The sequence below is a fragment of the Gobio gobio genome (assembly GCF_949357685.1).
Source record: "Gobio gobio genome assembly, chromosome: 3".
NCBI lineage: Eukaryota > Metazoa > Chordata > Actinopteri > Cypriniformes > Gobionidae > Gobio > Gobio gobio.
Window position 1 is genome coordinate 29,555,334 of NC_137099.1, and position 23,379 is coordinate 29,578,712.

Consider the following 23,379-nt stretch of genomic DNA (forward strand, 5'->3'; position numbering starts at 1 on the left):
GTCCCCCTTTTGCTGCCAAAATAGCCCTGACCCGTCGAGGCATGGACTCCACTGGACCCCTGAAGGTGTGCTGTGCGAGGTGGGGCCTCCCATGGATCAGACTTGTTTGTTCAGCACATCCCACAGATGCTTGTTTGGATAGAGATCTGGGGAATTTGGAGGCCAAGTCAACACCTCAAACTCGCTCCTCAAACCATTCCTGAACCATTTTTGCTTTGTGGCAGGGCACATTATCCTGCTGAAAGAGGCCACGGCCACAAGGGAATACCGTTTTCCATGAAAGGGTGTACATGGCCTGCAACAATGCTTAGGTAGGTGGTACGTGTCGGTGGTACTTGCCTTCATCCCATAGTGCATCTCGGTGCCATGTGTTCCCCAGGTAAGCAACACACACGCACACGGCCTTCCACGTGATGTAAAGTTCCAGGTCTGATGCTCACATGCCCACTGTTGGTGCTTTCGGGCGGTGGACAGGGGTCAGCATGGGCACCCTGACTGGTCTGCAGCTATGCAGCCCCATTCGCAACAAACTGCCATGCACTGTGTATTCTGACACCTTTCTATCAGAACCAGCATTAACTTCTTGTGCAATTTAAGCTACAATAGCTTGTCTGAGCGGACCACGTGGGCCAGCTTTCACTCCCCACGTGCATCAATGAGCCATGACCATGTCGCCGGGAACACCCCACAAGAGCTGCAGTTTTGGAGATGCTCTGACCCAGTCGTCTAGCCATCACAATTTGCCACTTGTCAAACTCGCTCAAATCCTTACGCTTGCCAATATTTCCTGCTTCTAACACATCCACTTTTTTGTTATGCTGCCTAATATATCCCACCCACTAACAGGTGCCGTGATGAAGAGATAATCAGTGTTATTCACTTCACCTGTCAGTGGTCATAATGTTATGACTGATCGGTGTATGTATGTGAGTGTATATTTGGAGCTGTTAAAAGATTAAAATAATAGCAGTTAATTCATTTAAAAACTATTCATTTGAGTGATGTATAATTGTTATGTGCTGCTTAAATATACACCAGACAGATGCAGATTTTTATTTTTTAAAGTTTTGCTCACACAAACGCAGATTCGACATTCCTTAAAATAAATAACGCACAGGTGAATACAAACAGAATTCTTTTTGCCAACCTGCAATAATTAAATATGTTAAATAATACAAATGTATTTTGTGCTTAATTTTATGTGTGTATGCATAAAAATTCTCACTTTAGAGAAATTCTCACATTTTAGGTTCAGATAGGTTGCACTTGCTTTGTACCTTTTTTTTTTTATTTGTGAAAATTAGTGTTTCCTTCAGCCTGCTGCTTATTGTCTTCACTTTTTCGCATTGTGTTTGGTGTGAAAAGGCCTTCAGGATGTTTTTCTGTTATTTTTTTATTACATTTTTTTTGTCTTTTGTTTTGCGATTGTGTATTACTTTTTGATGAGCGGTTACAAAGAACATCACACTTCCTGCCTTATTTCCACATTTGCCATGCCAACTTTTGTGTTATATTTTGTATTCAATAATTTATTAATCTTTCTTTATTTTTTAGTGTGTGAATTGCAGTGAAGTATTGTACAGTCCCAAATATTCCTATTTTTATTTTAATGTAAGGTGTCACAGGTCCATACATTTGTTATATTGCAATGTACTGTTAGTTTCATTAAACCTTTCAGCCCTCTCAGTGAATGTCAACTGTACATTGTCTTACGTAGATTCATTTAACCCTGTTGCTGTGGTTAGTGGGAACCAAGGCCCCTCACAAATGATGGGCATAGCAGGCCTAGTTGGAGCCATGGGACCTGAGGGATCATCAAATATGGGGACACACCTGATTCCAGATAATGGAGTGATGGTAATGTATTGATGTTTGGCATTTATAACTGTACAGTTTGAGCTACTTGAGTATCTTTTGGTTTTATTGGTGATTTATTGATGTCACACAGTTTGTGACATTGATTTGTAAGCTGTTTTTATATATATGTAGGGCAATTATGGTTTGAAGAAAATTATTTGTATATTTGGGGACAATAATTGTACAATTTTTATTATTGTTATTTGAGTTTTTTTTATCATTTGTGCAGGATTACAAAACTTTTTGAGTGAATGTAGGCATTTCTTAGTATATCACAATACCATCTCACCCTTTATTTGGTGTAGCAGTGTATTGTCAGCAATGTTATTACTGGGGATTTAACTGTGCACAAAATGATGGTTCGCTTTTGAAAACAAAAGGGGAGCGAAAATAGACCCTTGGGGGACTCCACACTTTAGTTTTGACACACATTCGCCCAATTTAAAGCTTAGCAAAGCCTCTATCTTAAACCATTTAAGGGCCACCGCATCCAGTGTATTAAATAAAACCCTCAGGTTTCTGCTATTCTTTTCGATGAGATCAGAAAAATATTTATCCCTCACAGTTTTAACCGATTTCTGGTAATATTATAACAGTCCCTTAAAAATCAATCATTGTATCTCTTCTTATTTGCTACATAAATCTACGACATTTAAAAAATATATATATACAGTGAGGAAAATAAGTATTTGAACACCCTGCTATTTTCCAAGTTCTCCCACTTAGAAATCACGGAGGGGTCTGAAATTGTCATCGTAGGTGCATGTCCACTGTGAGAAAATCCAGAAATCACAATGTATGATTTTTTTAACTATTTATTTGTATGATACAGCTGCAAATAAGTATTTGAACACCTGAGAAAATCAATGTTAATATTTGGTACAGTAGCCTTTTTTTGCAATTACAGAGGTCAAACGTTTCCTGTAGTTTTTCACCAGGTTTGCACACACTGCAGGAGGGATTTTGGCCCACTCCTCCACACAGATCTTCTCTAGATCAGTCAGGTTTCTGGCCTGTCGCTGAGAAACACGGAGTTTGAGCTCCCTCCAAAGATTCTCTTTTGGGTTTAGGTCTGGTCTTCGGGTCATTGTCATGTTGGAAGACCCAGCCTCGACCCATCTTCAATGCTCCAACTGAGGGAAGGAGGTTGTTCCCCAAAATCTCGCAATACATGGCCCCGGTCATCCTCTCCTTAATACAGTGCAGTCGCCCTGTCCCATGTGCAGAAAAACACCCCCAAAGCATGATGCTACCACCCCCATGCTTCACAGTAGGGATGGTGTTCTTGGGATGGTACTCATCATTCTTCTTCATCCAAACACTTTTAGTGGAATTATGACCAAAAAGTTCTATTTTGGTCTCATCTGACCACATGACTTTCTCCTATGACTCCTCTGGATCATCCAAATGGTCATTGGCAAACTTAAGACGGGCCTGGACATGTGCTGGTTTAAGCAGGGGAACCTTCCGTGCCATGCATGATTTCAAACCATGACGTCTCAGTGTATTACCAACAGTAACCTTGGAAACGGTGGTCCCAGCTTTTTTCAGGTCATTGACCAGCTCCTCCCATGTAGTTCTGGGCTGATTTCTCACCTTTCTAAGGATCATTGAGACCCCACGAGGTGAGATCTTGCATGGAGCCCCAGTCTGAGGGAGATTGACAGTCATGTTTAGCTTCTTCCATTTTCTAATGATTGCTCCAACAGTAGACCTTTTTTCACCAAGCTGCTTGGCAATTTCCCCGTAGCCCTTTCCAGCCTTGTGGAGGTGTACAATTTTGTCTCTAGTGTCTTTGGACAGCTCTTTGGTCTTGGCCATGTTAATAGTTTGATTCTTACTGATTGTATGGGGTGGACAGGTGTCTTTATGCAGTTAACGACCTCAAACAGGTGCAACTAATTTAGGATAATAAATGGAGTGGAGGTGGACATTTTAAAGGCAGACTAACAGGTCTTTGAGGGTCAGAATTCTAGCTGATAGACAGGTGTTCAAAAACTTATTTGCAGCTGTATCATACAAATAAATAGTAAAAAAAATCATACATTGTGATTTCTGGATTTTTTTTTTAGATTATGTCTCTCACAGTGGACATGCACCTACGATGACAATTTCAGACCCCTCCATGATTTCTAAGTGGGAGAACTTGCAAAATAGCAGGGTGTTCAAATAGTTATTTTCCTCACTGTATAAATATGAATCAAATTACAATCATCTTTGAAAATCAACTTTGCATTGCTGTCCATGATCGCGTCAAGGATTAGCCAAATTTCCACTTGCATCGTCAAATTTTTTGATATACATTTTTAGAATACAAAATATGTTAGTAATATATTTAAGAATATTGCGCTCCCCAGTGCTCAAAGTAGGCCAGTGCGCATCGCAGTGGTCGAAGTGGGCCTTTAACTTCAACCGAGGGAGACCAAATCCACCACCACCATATCGATATAAACAATATTGTCCCCCATCCTAGGGGGAAACTTGGAGTTTGAAATGACATTTCACACACAGAATAGTTTTGCACATTCAGTGAGTAAAGCAACACTGTATTCATTCGGTTCTAGTGATTTGCAGATCGTGGTTATATCAGCTGACACTGCAGATAATCCACAGGTCGGGCAGACTAAGTAATGCAAAAATAACATTCCAATTCACTGCACATTAAAACATAACACTCTTACTTGATCTGGACAAACTGAGTATCATTAGAAAGATTTAAGACCACTTAATATTTGTATTTGACCACTGTTAATGATAAAACTAGGTTGCAGTGACATTCATTTAGGTCAGGAGTGCAAAATAATAAATCTGTAATTTTTTATATTTTGAATAGAATAAGTCCGTTCATTAATATTCTCTCACGTCTGCTCTGATTTGTTTGTGTTCACATAGATGCACTTGACAACGTATGTTAGGCCTCTTAGTCCAAAAGTGCGCATATTTGGAGAAATATTTATTTATTCTCACGTTTGCAAAATATTTTGTCACACAGAATATCATTTCTATTCATTATGCAACCTGAAGAGCTGAAAGAGCATTCAGAGTGTGCTCTGTCTCTCCTGTTCCGGGTTTTGCATGAGTTATGACTCATCGAGCACTCGTTCAATCTGGAGTTGTCAATAATTTTATGTGACCATAATGTCCTGCACACTTCCTCATTCTGAGCTCTGTGAAAAACAAACCCAAAGAAACATTTCTACATATGAAACTAGAAGCTAATGAGCACACAATTACGATAGTATATGGTTTGTGTGTGATTTTCATGCATTTTGGTGTATTTTCATATCAATAATGGATGTTTACATTATAAATCCGTTCTTTGTACGGCGCTAACTCAGTTAGCTGGATTTTATTGTTGACGATTTGGCATGATCTTGGATTGTTTGGTTCTTCGAAGCTCATCCTGGACTTGCTGTCATAGCAACAAGTCCGTAAGCTTAAACCTGCTCTGGAGCAGGCTTATTTCTATGTAAACAGGATTAGATAGCATCTTTTTAAGCAGCGTTAATACTTCAAATCTGGCCCAGCCTGCTACTGTATTGCAAGAGTTCCTTACTGAACCTGGTGCAATAATAATGTTAAATAATATTATAAAAAATCATTTGAAAATGATATAATGTTGTGTACACTGTGAAAAAAAATCAGGTCTCCAATTGAACATTTTCTAGTGACTGATCACATCTTAATTTTTTAGTTGGCCAAATTGAATTTCTGTGAATTCAATTGCATCAATTCACAGAAATTCAATTTGGCCAACTGAAAAATTTAGATGTGATCGGTCACTAGAAAATGTTCAATTGGAGACCTGAATTTTTTTTACAGTGTAGTCTATAATACTATAGACACAGCCCCTTGATTGAGAGATTTATTTGTGATTGAGTAATTACTTTATAATGTTATTGGAGTCTTACACACATGCTGTACAGTTAATCTGAGCCATGCATTAATTTTAGTGGTGACGGATATTATAGGAGTGGCTTGATGCAGCGCAGGAGATGTGGATAACTTGATCTTGACCCTTAAGAAACTTTAATTAATGCTGTCCGTAACAAATCTGCTTCAAATATAAAATTAAACAAATTGCTAATTACAACATTGAAATAAAAATGTAAAGGCTGTACAAATACTATAAAAAAATATAGCTGCAAGCAGCCATTAACGGGGCCAAGCGCAACAGAAGCAAACAAGGAAGATAGCAGCAGACCAACTGAAAAAAGGAGTGAAGACATTTGAAGCAAAAACGTTAAAACACCACATTAAAACATTGAGTTTTATAGAGCCAATGTCATGTTTTGTTCTATTATAGTGCCACCAAGAGGCACAATCCTACAATTTTTTTATGTGTTCTATTATAGTGCCACCAAGAGGCACAATCCTACCATTTTTTTATGTGTCATCGGAGTGAGCCCATACATGTGTGTGTCAATTTTGGTAAAAATATCTCATTTCGTTTTGGAGTTATTGACATTTATATGAAAAAACATGTAAAAAATCGGACTAGCGGTTTCGAAGATATCAGCTAACGTTTTTTAAACTCTAAATTACCGCGCTGCACAAACCATACGCCGAAACCTGGCAAGTCTGGTATCGTTGGACTCGGCAAGCATTCAGGAGACTAAAAAAAGTTACTCCCATGAAAATAAGTCAACCCCACCCAAAGTTATAAGCGTTTGAAAAAAAAAATCCACTTGGTGGCGCTGTTTCGAAACTTCTCAGGCTACTTCAGGGCATTGTGCTGATGACCAAAACTGATTTTCGTAACAATCCGTTAATGTGTTCATAAAATACAGCATTTTAGCACATAATTAAAAAAGGCCGATATGGTAAAATTGAATATCATGCCGTCCTGAATCCAACGAGACCACTTATGATTTTTGGACAAACGGTTCAAAAGTTATAAGCAAAAACAGCAATTTTTTGTATCTTCGGCCCAGTAGGTGGCGCTGCGCCGAAACGCTGCATGTTGCCCCAGGTCATGCTTGTGATGACATGTACCAAGTTTGGTTTGAATACGATGAAGCATTGCGGAGATATTGCCTTAAGTGTGTTTTCTCAAGCGTTAAGTAAAATTTGTTTGCGTGTTTATCGAAAATGATGTGACGAATCCACTTGAATTCCATGTTTTTTTTGTCAGCATGGTCTGAAGATGATCTGGTTCAATTTTCGTGCAAATCGGATGAACCGTCTAGGACGAGATCGCAAAAGTAGGTTTTTCGGAAAATTCAAAATGGCGGGAAAGTTTTCATGACAGAAAATGACGTCATAGGGTGCAATCGAATCGTCTTGAGCCAAGGAATCCGAATTTTGTTTCTAGCCCTTATGGTTCAAAAGTTATTAGCATAAACATGAGTAAAACTTTGGACAGGTGGTGGCGCTAGAGGGATTGAGTTAGAGACTCCAAATTTGCTATGTTGGCACTTCAGACTGTCCGCTATGAGTGTGCCAAATTTCATAACTTACCCGCAAGCGGTTCTATGGGCTGCCATAGACTCAAGAGTGGAAGAAGAAGAAGAAGAATAGGAACGCTAACGGTTTCAATAGGTGCCTTCGCACCTTCGGTGCTTGGCCCCTAATAATTGGGAATCGTGCACATTTCATGTATCTATTATAACTTTTATGTTGTTTTGGTTGCTTGGCGGTTTCCTTACAAAGGTCCAGAAATTTGTCAAGTTTTTCGTCAGGTGTCTTTTTTTTATTGTATGATGTCATTACGTTGCTGTCTTGCTGCCAGCCAATCGCTGCATTACTGATCGTGGTTTATTGATACATCTTCACGAGAAGATGAGAACGCACAGTAATCTCAGACAACTTAATCGAGATATTTTAATCCAATCTGCAAATTCGTTTGAAGAACCAAATTAGCCAGAGATCAGTTATCACGATTAGAAGATCTGGGATCTGTCAAATCAGAAAGACATCATGTTTTCTAGAAAGATTTCAGGTAATATGTGGAAATGAAAATGAAAAAAGTTCAATAGTGGGTTAAGCCATGCAGTGTTTTGTCAATATCACTGCAAAAACAGTTAATTACAGCATCCCACACATTTATATTTTCTTGAAATGCTTTTTTACATCATGGATAAGTCTAGCTAAGACACCATCATAATGGTGTACACCTAACCAGTGGTGCCACTCTATCATTTTTAGGTGAGTTTTCAATCAAGTACTCAGTACAATTTCCTCTATGAAGTCATAGTTTAGGTCAAGAAAAATATTTATGACGCTGTTATAAAATAATTTGACAGAGTATTGATACTTGATGACATTTTAATGACAAATTCAATTTGTACCACTGAAAAAAAGTGGTCATAAAAAAAAGACAAAAATCATGACATTATAATGGCCTCATGACAGCCAACGTCAAAACCAACCACATGACAGTTTAATGTAATGTTAACCCATAAATCTAAGTCGTTTCTTAAGTTTGAAAATTAATCTGCTGTCATGTTTATGACAGGTTATGTTGTCTTGGTAATGTCAAGTTAAGACATCTCAAATAATGTCATCTTTGCATAAAAAATTACATAATTGAGCGAATGACACTTAATGACAGTTGCAAAACATGCTTAAAAACTCCTTCATATTCATGACGTCATGTCATGATTATGAAGGTGTCATGTCAGTCTTATGCACACCCCTTCAAGTGTTACCAAATAGTTCATAAAATGTATAGTTTGAGATAACATCCTCAGATTTGAAATTAAGCATGAGCTGTGTTGTAGAAACTTGAACACAATGAAGCTGAAGCCACATCATATTTGTAAACATAAAAAAAAAAAACCTCAATATTTGTTTTGTTTTAGTTTTTATGTTAGAGTTTATACAGCTCTGGAAAAAATTAAGAGACCACTTAACATTGAGAAATCAAATCATTATTTTAGGTGTGTCATTTATAGCCTGGTTTTACCAGACTCTCGTACATTTCATTTGTACATAGAGTCTGGCCACTCTCCATTGACAAGCGTTTACTTCCTTGAAGGCGGGCACTCTGTTGAAGTTTAAAACTATTGGATCTGCCAAGAGTCACTCTGGATCTGCCTAACCAATCACTAACGTTTGGTCGTGACGTATGTCATGCGCCGTTCGCCTTTGATTCTCACATTAACTGTGCACACCACCTCAGTGTCAGTAATAAAATTCGGATTGTTATTTATTCACGGTAGAGAGGAGAGTTTTGTGATCGGAACGCGCTGCTCTCGTGGTGCATATCTCGTGCAATCATAACATGATTGTATGCTGTCAATAAAATGTAATATGCTTGGTATGATAAGAATAAATACTGCCGTGAATAACAGCCCAATTCAAATGTTTACGTGCTTTTCTTCTTTTATTTTTTGAGCGGTGATGAAATATTTTGCTCTTGTAAACACTTGCCAGTATTTAAAGAAATACAAGTCTAGAAATGCAAATTACAGCTCACGCAACCGTACAGTGCCCTGAAAGGGTCTATAAAGGATATAAACAGTGAGTTTTGAAGTGATATATTCTTGAAAACTCAGATGTGGATTCGGACAGCAATTACATTACCACACGACCTTGGTGTTTGTCAAAAACAGTCGGTAATTCAGCCTGGGTTTTTCTCGCGGGTGGTGGGAGACGGACGGCTTCAGCAACTCCTTCACCACTAACGGAGCGAGCTGGAAAAGACTTTTCCCGGACCACGACATCAGCAGTACAGCAGTGATTGTTCTTGCTCTGTGTAACGGGAGTTCGTTTGTTCAGGGAAGAAGGAGGCGGGAACCGGCGAACGTTTAACAACTTTTAATCAAATAATAAACACAAAATGAAAGTAAAAGCGGCAGCCCCTCACGGACGACTGCCGCGCACAAACATAACAAAACGCATCTTAAAATCCAGGCCTGGTCCTCTCTCGTCCTTCACCGGTGTCGCTCGTCCTTATATGCCTCCGTGCTCCCTCATGAGAGGACTCGAGACCGGTGTGTCTCAATCACGCACACCGATCTCGCTCGCTCGTCCACCTCGCTACACTCCGGTTTTAACTTCTGGACATTCGTCAGCGCTGCCACACACTCGCATCTTTCACCGCCGCCATTACTGAACTACAACTCAAACTAGCGCACGACATCAACGTCATCGCTCTCAGCCACTCCCTCTGTTCGCTGATTGGACCGGTAAAAAATTGTTCGGGGGAAAACCTAAGCATACACCGCAGTCCCAGACGTAGTACTGAAGGAAAATGAAAATTGAGCGGAAGTACGTAGGAGGGCGGAGCCAGGCTATGTCATTTATGCCCCACTTGCCAAAATGGGGGGTGTGGGGTAAGGGGTTAATATGGTGATTTTAATAAAGACACAGAACACTCATTTCATGGTAAAATGCAACGTGTGTGTTACTCTTAAGGCCCATTTATACTTCTGCGTCGAGTGTACGCCGTAGTGTACGCCGTAGGCTACGCGCGTAGCCGACGCCGTCGTGAGCATTTATACTTCTGCGCTGTAGTCTGCGTCAATGTGCAATTCCACATGCAGACGCGAGGAGGCAGTGTCCTCGGGCATGTTGGTGTAATCAAGACAACAGCCGAAGAAGAAGCAGCTTGATGTGTAGAATCTGTACATTCATGTCGGAATATCAGCAGCAGTGAGAGAGAGCGGCTTTTCTTGCAGCTTGAGTTGTTGTATCTAATACAAATTAAGCATCTCTAGTTGATTAGTAAAGTAAAATAAGGCGATCTGGCGCTGGAATGCATTTGTGAAACCATGCGGAGCTCGTGGCCGCTGTTTTCAGCAGCGGTGGCTCAGCAAGCGATTGTTGTTGCGGAGACTTCATTCACGAAATATACCCTAATGTGTCCCTGTTCTTGATATACAATTACTGATTAACATCTTTGGTTTTAATGAGAAAATAAATAAACTATATTCAGCGGATCTATGTATTTATTTACTACCATAAAGAATCGCTGGACTGCAAAATAGTGTGTTATAGCAGACGTAAGGAACTATCATCCAATTTCTGGACACACACACTCCTATCGCAGATTTTTTATTTATTTATTGACCTGAGGGAAGGGTTCTGGCAGACCAATCACAGCGCTTGCGGTCCGCGTAGAATTGACGCGTTGTTACATTTTTGGAGAGGTGCGCGTCAGGCTACGGCGTAGGGTACGGCGTATCCAACGCGTCTATGCGTAGGGTACGCCGTACCCTCTGCGTGCACTCGACGCAGAAGTATAAATTGGCCTTTACTGTCGCTTTCAACAACACCATATCTCTCTTCAGGGAAAACTAATCAATGAAAACATGTCTATATCACCTCCTAGTGGACTTTATATAAAACACAAGGGAAAAAACTGAGATATTAAGCATCAACGGAGGCAAAGCCTGTGTTTGGGCTAAAGAAATGTATTTTCCCAAAGAACAACTTAAAGAAATTTTAAAAGCAGCCAACTTCAGTGTAATATGTTATCACGCTTGACACTAAGAATTAGAGTAAGTGTAATGTGACGATGTGGGTGGTGGCAGGTGGAGGATTTATTTTTGACAGCAGATTCAGGTGACGTTTGAGCTGATCCGCGCATCTCTTTTCTTGTGTACGGAACCCAAAGACCCATACCAAAAATGTTCAGTATGAATATGTGTACTGTTAAACCCTAGTTATTAGTATCAGTGCTAAGCCAACATTTAGAAAAAAGAACTTTGTGTTTTGGAGGGAATGAATGGTGGTTCATTTATCATGTAGGGGTGAGCGGGGCACAACCTAACACAGGGATAGTTGTAACTCACATGGTTTAAAACTTTCAACACATGCCAGGATGACACAATTTAGTGTATTTACTAGTTGCCATATCAACATTATTTAGAGAAAATAATGTGCCAAATTAAAACATCTTTGCAAGATATCACTTAACATTTATTTAACCATAGCAAAAGTAAATTTCTTAAGTTTATTTTTCATCTCAGTTTTTTGTGTTTATTTAAAATAAGACAAATCTGATATTATTTTAATCTTATTTCTGTTATTTAACAGTTGAGAGAGTTCTTTAATGCTGCTCTAACCAGCAGAAGACACGAGCCGGGTTTAGATCCAAGTTGTGCAGTTGGGACATGTTGTAACACTGCGTTAGAATGAGCCCCTATTAGAACTATGATATTCTATACTTTTATTAATTCTATTGAGAAACCATGAGAAAAAGGTGGATAATGACTGAGAGTCAATGTTCAGAAATGATTAATTATTATGTTTTTAACTATGCTGTATAGCTGTGTTTTGTTCTGTGGTGTGTTTGTTGTGAAACCCAAAATTAAAAAATGCCATTATTTCATTTTAAAAAGTTAATTATTTTATTTTAGTTTGTCTTGGATATTTTTTTGATTATATCAGATAACATTTTAAGCTGTAATTTGGTCATGTTACAATGTGCCCCTCACATGTTACAATGTACCCCACCTATGGGGCATGTTTTAACATTTCGCTTTCATTTTTTCAGGGTAAATCAAGAAAAAAGTATATACTGAATTAATGAAACAAAACCACATAATTGTACTAGACGTGTGCAATTAATGTGGGAAAAAAATAAATACTATGAACCCCAAGTGGATTTACACAAACTGAGAAGGTCAAAAAGCCCCGCTCTCCCCTACTGGTACTTGTATTAGTAAAACTGTCCAGTACTAATATTCAACACTATGTGAGATATGTACAACATGAAACAAAATTTTTGTACGCTCACTTAGACCATCTCTACACTGCAAAGGTTGCACAGAAGCTGCATTCTAGTGTACTTCATATTATTGCTCCGTTGTAAGGTTACGTTAGAGAATCCAGTGGTACTGAAAAGCTTATAGGTGCAGTAAGCAATTTCTGAGAAACTTTGTTGGTATTTGAAATTGACATATAAACAAATGTATATGCCCCCTATTGCTGATTAGCTACAATGGTGTTATGGTGATTGGTCTGATCCACTTTACACAGCTAGGAATTTTGTTTTCAACACACACAGAACAGACATCTAGCAAATATTCACAAAATTATTTGATTGGGTGTTGGTTTCAAATTTCAACGCCATTTCTCATAAATTGCTTGCTGCACCTTTAAACCAATAGATTGTTAAACATAGGATTAAGTTTTTGTTAGTTATGATGCTTCAGTACTTTGCTAAAGTGTACTGTTTTACATTTTTAAGTGGTGTGAACTGTTGATTAAAATAATAAACACTTAACTGTTTTTTGAAAATTGCTGTGTTACTAAAAATATCAAGAAAGTTCCAAAAAATAAGGTAATAAGATATGTGTGAAAGTATAGGATTTTACCAAGATACAATTGAACATGTCTTTTGATCTACACTTTAACATTCAGCTATTTTTTTTCTTAGAATTAAGATATCTCTCTCTTTGTGCATATTTTTATATTATTCTTATGCTGGTAGAGATTCTGCAAGCATTACTTTTCTGCATGTGCTAATTGAATTATTTATTTGTTTAATAATTTTTTTCTTCTTCTTTTTGGGTATTCCTGGGCTCCACGGCTTATCTTATTCATCCATTGAACTTTCTGGGGGAACAAATTACATTTTTGCTCATTTTTGGACTTCTTGTTTCTGCAACAACTAAACTATTATATGGTTAATGTGAAATGGCAAAATATAGCATAATGAGCGGTTTTCTGAAGGAGGAGGTCTTCCGATGGGTTCTCCCGTGGGTGGGCGGACTAGTGTTGACTCCCCTCAGCAGCAGCAGCAGCAGCAGCAGCAGCAGCACTCGCCCATGGTGGTTGGGGCAGGTCCTGTTCCTGGTGTGGTTGGCCAAAGTGGCTTTGGGAGAGGAAGTCCAGTTGGGGGCAACTTTGATGGGCCGAACAACAAACGACATAGATACTAATATTTGTTTTCTCTTGAAATTATGCTTACACATGTACAGACTGGAGCACCTTGACTCATGATTTCTGATAAATAACCGTACGACCAAATTACTATTTATGTCTAAAATGGACAGAAATGGCATGAGCCAGGCCCTGTGTTAATGTGAAACACTGTCATGAATTATTAAATACCATTGAATCCGCTTGTACATGACAAAATATCCTAAATCAGTAATAGATTGCTTACTATTAATGTAGTCATGTATTTCATTTTTTTATTTTATTATCTGAAATTGTCAATAAGTGTTTATGTGGAACTTGCATTTGTTTTCGTTTGTTGTGTCTGTGATTTTGTTTTGTTTTTTGTTGTTGTTTTAGAATATTCAGAATTTTTCTGCTTTCTGGTTTAGAATGTCAGTACTTTGAATAAATGTTTTAAAATAATTATGTGCATTAGTGGTTAAGTCACTGGAGCCATGTCCTTATTGTTACTATTGAGTAACATCATTCTAGTTGCAGATTCTGAGTAAATGGCACATACATACACTCACCTAAAGGATTATTAGGAACACCTGTTCAATTTCTCATTAATGCAATTATCTAATCAACCAATCACATGGCAGTTGCTTCAATCCATTTAGGGGTGTGGTCCTGGTCAAGACAATCTCCTGAACTCCAAACTGAATGTCAGAATGGGAACGAGAGGTGATTTAAGACATTTTCGAGCTCTCCAAAATTGGACAGTTGAGGACTGGAAAAATGTTGCCTGGTCTGATGAGTCTCGATTTCTGTTGAGACATTCAGATGGTAGAATAAGAATTTGGCGTAAACAGAATGAGAACATGGATCCATCATGCCTTGTTACCACTGTGCAGGCTGGTGGTGGTGGTGTAATGGTGTGGGGGATGTTTTCTTGGCACACTTTAGGCCCCTTAGTGCCAATTGGGCATCGTTTAAATGCCACGGCCTACCTGAGCATTGTTTCTGACCATTTTCCATCCCTTTATGACCACCATGTACCCATCCTCTGATGGCTACTTCCAGCAGGATAATGCACCATGTCACAAAGCTTGAATCATTTCAAATTGGTTTCTTGAACATGACAATGAGTTCACTGTACTAAAATGGCCCCCACAGTCACCAGATCTCAACCCAATAGAGCATCTTTGGGATGTGGTGGAACGGGAGCTTCGTGCCCTGGATGTGCATCCCACAAATCATCAACTGCAAGATGCTATCCTATCAATATGGGCCAATATTTCTAAAGAATGCTTTAAGCACCTTGTTGAATCAATGCCACATAGAATTAAGGCAGTTCTGAAGGCGAAAGGGGGTCAAACACAGTATTAGTATGGTGTTCCTAATAATCCTTTAGGTGAGTGTATGTTTGTGTATGTATGTATGTGTACATATGTTCCATATATTTTCTTTTTTCTAAATAATATTTCAATGTCATCTGATGATTATTTTACGATTTAGGGTTAAACACAGTGTGAAAGTTATTGTCATTCTAAACTCTGAAAATGTCAAATGACCATCTTTACCACAGGGCGCCAGCTAAGGAATTTCACCTAAACAGTAAAAGAACAGTCATGGGTGATTGAATAAATAAATATTATGTAAATAATATGTAAAAAATAAAAACTACTAAATGAGTGCCATGAATGGATAAGGAAGTGAAGTGCATAAGATTGATAAATGCAGGTGATTAAGTTGGATGTTACTATGTTACGTATCTCATGCAAAGATAACGCTGGTTACTGATGTAACCGTGATTCTATGAATGGTGGAAGACCGCCGGAGACGGTCAAACATGGTGGAAAAGGTAGCGTCTCGCGCGTCACATCGAGAATCTCGTATTATTCAGTCACACGTAACTTCAACCGATGACATGTCAGAAGCTATATCAGCTTCCGACTACGTCACGGTCGGTCTCTTAGTCATTCTCAATCCGAGTGACCAGAGACTCTGGTGGTCTTCCACCATTCATAGAACCACGGTTACATCAGTAATCAGCGGTCTATTTCACTTGTTCCAGACCGCCAGAGACGGTCAAACATGGTGGAAGGCGAATGTAACCAAGTCACGAGGATATGAAGCTCAAGCGTTCCCTGGCAATACAGCTGAACTAAAGGTAGTGGGTGCCACATTAAGTCTATAAAACCTTGTGAACGTGCAAGGTGATGCCCATGTAGCCACTGCACATATTTCTGAAAGAGGCACACCACGTAGTGCTGCCCAAGAAGTGGCCACTGCCCGAGTTGAATGACACTTAACAGATGTAGGCAACTCATGGCCTGCCGAACGGTATGCCTCACTAACAGTGTCCGCCACCCAGTGAGCAAGCCTTTGCTTCGACAAAGATACACCTTTCCTTCCGGCCCAAAGCAGACAAAAAGCTGGTCTGTAGTACGCCATGAGGCGGTCTTTGACACTGTCTCAACACACGGACTGGACATATGGCCGCCTTTTCCTCCTGTATAAACGCCGCCAGCCGAATAGGTTGATTTGTGAATTGAGGCGACAATACCTTGGGCTGAAATGCTGGATTCGCTCAAAGCATAACCTGATTGCCCTCTGGCCCCCATCTGAGACACTGCGGACTCACTGCCAGAAGGGGTCAGTGAGTTGCATGCTGTTATGGCCAACAAAAACGCTGTCTTCATAGAAAGGCTTCTAATATCTGCCTGTTCCATAGGTTCATAGGGTGCTGAACACAAACTGTCCAACACCACATGTAATTCTCACTGTGCACACCGCCCATACTGGTGGCTTAAGACGCTCAGCTCCCTTAAGAAAAGCCACACTAGACTATTTGCACCAATTGACCCTTGTTCCATAGGATCCCGGTAAGCTGACAGGGCAGCCACAAACACTTTAAGCGTGGCTGGAGGAGATATATCCAGCTGCAGCCCCGCAGCACACCAGTTTCAGAACACCATCCACAGAACCAGAAGTGAGTGGCGCTACCCATACACGTTGTTTTCATATGGATTTTAAAGTTACTTTTCATGCAAGAGAAACATGCATTTAAGACAGTAAGATGTGAACAGAAGCATGAAGGAGAATATGTTGAGTTGTGTGTGATATTTCTGTCATGATGCATGTGGTGGTGAACGAATATTGAATCTTTTCACGTCTTTCACGTTTTATCATTAAAACTTTTTTGCATTTGTCAAAAGATATTATTTGTCTTAATATTAAATAATTATTCATTAATAAAACGTATACATTTAGTTTTCAGAGATGAAAACACTTTCATCTTTTCAAGTATTTCTGCAGAAATGCCATGATATGGGCTTAAGAGTCACAAGTTTTTGTGTTTTAAGTTTTTTTGCATGTTTTCAATTTTTATTATGTGCCGTTTAAATTCGTTTTAAACCTATTATTTTAGAAATATTTTATATATGTCCTATTTGTTTTCTTTCAGAGAAACACGTTTCACTTTAAGGCCTTGTATTAAATGGTTATTTTTATTTGACATTTGAAAAATAGAAATGTCACATTCTCTGTCAATTATTTTCAATCGAAATAATACGATTGAATATAGAGTCAAATGGGAAACACTTTATAACATGTTACAAATGTATTAGGCCTAATATATTTTTAAAATAAAAATAAAAAGTTGTAGTATTGTTAAATTAACAATAAACTACAGTGTTTGTGTCCATTAACATTAAATCTCATAGGCTATTTTCTGTCAGTATTATTTGGAACAACATGAATGTGAACAAAATAATACTAATATATCTATAGTCAAATGAGAAACACTTTACAACATGTTATACATTTATTAATATTTTTTAAATAAAATCTGTGTGTAGTTTTAGTCTGTTTCCATGAAGTATAAACTACTGTCTTTGTATTCATTGATTTAAGCATGATCAATAGGCTATGTTTTAAAATGTTGATCATTGTAGGCTACATCATGACATGCATATTATATGAACAGAAAAGTGACTTTATTTAAAAGTATTGTTGTTAAATATTGTAGACATCGATCCGATCAAAATCCATGTGAAAACTTATATTTATCAAAAGAAAATTACATATATGGATAGCGCAACTATGACTGTTTACGCCCCGCCCCTCACTTCCGGTTCTGTGGATGGTGTTCTGAAACTGGTGTTCTGAAAGTGGTGTGCTGCAGGGCTGCAGGTGGATACTATTGGGCTGGAGCACGTCCAGCATCCAACAAGTACTGCAGGAAGTCCAACACCACATTGATAGGACAATCAACTAGGTTGAAGGCATAATCTGTGCACCAAGAAACAAACATCTTCCACTTACTGGCGTAAGTGCGACGTGTTGAAGGCGCTAGCACTCATAACCGTATTCTTTACTCCCGCTGAACACTGAGAGAGCACCTTCTCAACCCCAGGGGCCATACGCACAGCTTCAGCCTGTCCGGAAGGGGATGCCACAGGGCCCCCTCCATCTGTGACAGCAGATCCTTCCGCGGTGGCAGGGGTTGAGGCGACCCAGATAGAGATGATAAGAGGCTGAACTAAGGCATTGCTGGCCAACAAGGAGCCACTAGAATGAGTCTGTGATGCCTCTCCTGCACCCATTTCAGGACGGACCAAAGGAGCGGAATTGGGGGAAAAGCATAGAGGAGACCCTCTGGCCCTTCGTGGGCCAGAGCATCCTGGCCCAATGAACCTTCCTCCTCCTGTGCTGAAAACCATAGTGGGCAATGTCTCGTTGTTCTGCTGGCAAAAAGGTCTATGGCTGCCATCCCGTAACCCAAATTGACAGAACAACTTCCTTGTGCAGACACCATTCCCCCGGCCTTGGTTCTGCACGGGAAAGTGAGTCAGCCTCTCTGTTGTAGCAACCCAGAATGTGAGTTGCTCTGACTGAAAGAAAGTGCTTGTCTGGAAGTGCCCATCAACCACAACAGAAGCCTTCTTGCCAACCGGAGACATGATAGGGACCTAGTGCCCCCTTGGTCATTGATTAAAAATACCACGTGGTATTGTCCGTCTTCACCAGAATGTGTCTCCCTGATAGTTCCAGCTTGAAATGTCTCAGAGTGAAAAATACGGCCCACAGTTCCAGAAGATTGATATGAAGTGTCTTCAACTGTGGGTCCCACCTTCCCCGTATACCTCTGTGCTGCCAAAGTCCTCCCCACCCGCTGAGAGAGGCATCTGTGGTTACCACCTCCCTGCGTACTGGAGGCGGCCCCATCGGCACTCCCCTCTGAAGAAATTTGTCCCCCCTCCAAACTCTCAGAGAGGCAGCACAACTGGTAGTGACTTGAACCAGTGTGCATCGATTGTGAACCGGTGACAACCGTTTGGCTATTAGCCAGCGTTGGAACGGACGAAGATGCAACAGGCCCAGCTGAATGACAGATGCCGCCGCTGTGAGAAGGCCTGCTAGTCTTAGAAAGCTGATAGATGGCAGCTTGCGATGGACCTGGAACTTTGCTAAGGTTGTCCGCAAAACCTGCCTTCTGCCTTCCGTGAGGGTAGCTCTCATTACCCTGGAATCCAGTTGGATGCCCAGAAAGCACACTGACTGACTTGGAGTTAAGCAGCTTTTCTGAAAATTCACTTTCAGACCCAAAGCAGCGACATGAGACAATAGACGGTGCGTGTTGTCGACAGCTTGCTGAGGTGATCTGGCGCACAACAGCCAATCGTCCAGATATGGAACGATCAGCATGCCCTCTCATTGAAGTGGTTCCAGTGCCACCTGAATGATGCGTGTGAATACCCAGGGAGACAGAGAGAGGCCGAATGGGCGAACTTTGAACTGATACGTCCTGCTCTGAAAAGTGAACTGAAGAAACCTTCTGTGGTGCGGGGCGATGGGCACATGAAAATACGCATCCTTCAGGTCCACCAAGGTAAACCACATCCCGGGTTCGATTGCACAACGGACATCTACAATCCGTAACATGCGGAAAGGAAGATGCTTGAGACACTTGTTTAAGCGCCTGAGGTCCAAGATGGGCCTGAAGCTCCCATCTTTCTTCCGGACGAGAAAATATTTTGAATGAAATCCCCCGGGATGGATGTGGGGGTCTACTAACTCTATTGCACCCTTGTCCAACAAGTTCTGGATCTCCGTTGAAAGAGCCAGGACCTTATGAGGATCCCAGACCAGCGTTGGACGTACCTGGGTGCTCACTGGGGGTCTGTGACGGAACTGAAGACAATATCCTTTCTCGAGTGTGTTGAGAAGCCACTCGTTGCTTGTAATGCCCCTACAATGATGAAACTGAGAGGTTGAAAACAGTCCAGTCACAGACCCTGTACCCCTAGCGACGGCGAGGGGCATTTCCATTATCCCTGGGGGGGCGCCGGTGAGTAGACGTAGGGCGAGTAGGTGGCCTGAACTGAGATTGAGGTGGTTCCCTTCTCGATGACAACCTAGGCCAGGATAACTCACACTGCGCCCAATATGCTGGGATCGGGATTCCGCAGCCCGTGCCCTGCGCTTAAGAGCCTCTTGAGCAGCTGGGCCGAAGACCTGACCAGGTACTAGAGGTAGTTGACGAAGGTTGTTGCGACATACCTCTGGAAGCTTGGACTGAGCTAGCCACACTTGCCGTCTAGCCTGTGTAACAAGCCCAAGAGCCTTCCCACTGGAGAAGGCAATTCAGGAGCGTGGCCACAAGGGTGGCACGGGGTGGCAGCTGCCACCCTAAAAATTTGCTTTGCCACCCCAGATCGGATACTGATGGTTTATGGTGGGGCGTCGACTTACCTTCCCCCCATCTGCATTTATTCAAAAAAAATGTATCTTACTTTAATCGATTGGGTTAAAAAAAGCACTTATCAAATATGATCTATAATTCTAGTCTGATGTCTTTATAGCCTAGATAAAGTGCATTTGTAACCCTGCAGCAGGCTAGTGTACAAGGCAGATCGGTATGAATCCATAGCACGTAGCGCCGCTGCACTGTCGGACTCGGAAGAAGAACCCGCTTGTCTTGTCCAGACTGACGAGTAGCCTATAGTTGTCAGAATCTCCACGAATACGAAAGCAAACTTTTCATTTGTATCGCACATTCTGACAGGTGTAATGGTATTGCAATTGTCATTCAAATCACAGTGATTTCAGGAGAAAAAAATTAACAAAAAAATCATGTGTAGAAATAGCCAAATCAGCACAATATAAAGATCTTAATTATATAAATGTTTTAATTAATACATTAAAAGCTTTTTATTTTATTTTTTTCAATTAAACATAATTAAAAGATATATTCAACTTTTAAGATCTCCGAGATTATTTTAGCCTTCTTGATTTGGGTTTAATTACTAATTGCTATTAAAATATAAATGTATCAAAGCTATAACAATAATAATCTTTTTTACAGTCTATCATTGGGAAAGTGTTCGTCATATGTTGTCACTGGCATATCTTCACCCCAGAGTTGCCAAATTCGCGTATAACGCGCGACTTTGGGCTTCTTTTTTTGGCAAGTCGCGTTAAAAAATCACAAGTCGCGGGTTGCATTTTTTTGGGCTTATTTTACTAAATGTGGTAGGAAAATATAATAAGGAACGTCGTTTCTTTACATTTATGGTCGCTGTTTTGTCCAATACATTGGCTGACACTGCTAATAGCCATTCAGTGCAATGATACAAGTGCTGTAGTAATCTGTCCACACACATCCCGCCTCCTTCTCCCCCTCATTGAAGAAAAATCTTGTTCAATGTGCTGGCATGTGACCAGTAGCGGTTTTGGTCACGGGCGAACCGGGCACGGGGCGGCATTTTTTCATGACACATGCACGAGCAGTTAAAAAAATAAATAATCCTCTGCGCCGCGAAGCGGTTTTCTTTCTATCATTTCACTGAGTGGGGAATTGGTAAATTGACGCCCTCTGCACAGTCTGCACTGCAGCTGCATGCGCCGTGCACTTTGGTTGTGTGTGTGAGAAGGGGGGAGTGGGCGCGGGGAACAGTTCACCTCTGGGTCTCTCCCAGAAGCAGAGCTACGTGTTCATCTGAGCCTCATTGGTCTGTCATCACTCGTCAATGTCAAAATATTTGAGTAAACCAATCAAATCAGAGTAGGCAGGCTTTATGTTCACACAGAAGCTGATGAGGCGCGAATTTTAGCAACTCGTCTCGACACATTTCATATTTGATCTCGTTATTCAAGTCAGAAATGTTGAACAAATTACAAGTCTAATTTCACCATTTTTAATTGAAAATAGGCCTATGTAATGTGATTCATAATGTAATTAACAAACAAAGAAATATTAACAAACTAACAAATACTAACAAAGCCAGATCAGGCAAGATTAATGAATGTGTACATTGTAAATTAATATCATCCCATTTGTAGCATTCAGTAAATAAAAAGCTCCGGTTTTTTCAGCCTCTATTGGGCTTAAGATCAGTAATGAATGTGTGCATATTGTGAATTAATTTAATAAACTTAGTTACCTAGCTTTCCTGGTAGCCTTCAGTAAATTAACATGTCTACGAAAATGATTAATAAAACATATAAATATCAGTTAACCATATGTTTACTACTTTCGAAGGAGGTCTTGCCCAGGGTGCAATTCAATGTAGAACCGCCACTGCATGTGATGCTATAAATCAGGCATGAAAACGGGTCAGGGGTAAAAAAGGTGAGAAGGATATTATTCCTCTAGGGGGGTCCGGGGGCATGCACCCCTGTAAGAAAAATTTTAATATTCCATATTTTAAAACATCAATCTGATGCATTTTGAGATGCTTTTTTTTTTGCCAACCTGGGGAGAGTTTGCGTGTGCTGGTCAACTAGTCAAAAATTAAGAAACCCCTAGGAAACAGTAAAAAACAAAGGAACATTGTGTGTGCTACTTAATTTATTATTCCAATATCCTAATGTGATACTAAATACCACAAGGAATAGGGCTTCTATTTGTGACGTGCTGTCTTTGCATTTGAACATTCTAGGCTTACATTTTAAAGAGGACACGCATTAGCTGAATAAATATTAGCCAGTACAAACATATAGAAAAAAGTTGACAATGAATAGACAGGAGTCCAATAATAGCAAAATGAATCACTTCTTCTAAAAAGAATATCAAGTATAATTTAGACGAATCCGACATGTAGGCCTAATGAGGGCTGTGTTAACAGTAAAACGTCCGTCATTTAAAGGGGTGGTAAAACACATTCTTTCGAAGGCTTGATTGTGTTTGTGGGGTGCACTGTAACATGTGTTCCTGCTTCGTTTTTTAAAAAAAATTCATTATTTTTCATATATTTGACCTTTATTCTACACTGCTCTGTCCCTCCTTGTAAAAACGGTCTGATGGTTTCCGGGTTGTATGAAGCCAGTCCGTCAAAAATACGCAATGGGCTCAGATTGGTTAGCTGCCCCAGTGTGTTGTGATTCGCTAACCGCAGTGCACGTTTGTCGGAAACGTCACGCCCCTTACGTTTACCGGTAGACTGTGCTTTGGGTAGTATTAGAAACAATGGCGTCAATAAAACCATACCAATCTGAGCCCGAATCAGACCCAGAACATTTCAGTGAAGATGATCGAGCAGAACCTGTTCATTCCTCAAGAGTAAAGACTGCGGATCTATAGTGATCGCTACTGAATGGCACTGTTACTTTTGTATTTTTAGAACGATTATAGCCAAATATCTGTCGCAAGAACTATTAACCCAAAACGAACACTAAATATTGGCTTTACTATTGTAGCCAAATCAAACACAGAACCATGTTTAGCATGCCCGTAGATAA

The 23,379-nt window shown here is 40.1% G+C and overlaps 2 protein-coding genes across 2 annotated transcripts in view; both read left to right on the forward strand.

The window, feature by feature from the left end:
- pspc1 (paraspeckle component 1) overlaps positions 1-14,123 on the forward strand; it is a 93,374-nt gene extending 79,251 nt beyond the window's left edge. The window contains exons 8-9 of the mRNA XM_079813046.1: positions 1,718-1,857; positions 13,461-14,123. Coding sequence (XP_079669172.1) covers positions 1,718-1,857; positions 13,461-13,691 — 371 coding nt within the window. The 3' untranslated portion in view covers positions 13,692-14,123. The remainder of the gene's footprint in view (positions 1-1,717; positions 1,858-13,460) is intronic.
- Positions 14,124-20,085: 5,962 nt separating this feature from the next.
- ednrba (endothelin receptor Ba) overlaps positions 20,086-23,379 on the forward strand; it is a gene marked incomplete at its 5' end in the record, with an annotated part of 55,818 nt that continues 52,524 nt past the window's right edge. The window contains one exon of the mRNA XM_079813178.1: positions 20,086-20,162. Coding sequence (XP_079669304.1) covers positions 20,086-20,162 — 77 coding nt within the window. The remainder of the gene's footprint in view (positions 20,163-23,379) is intronic.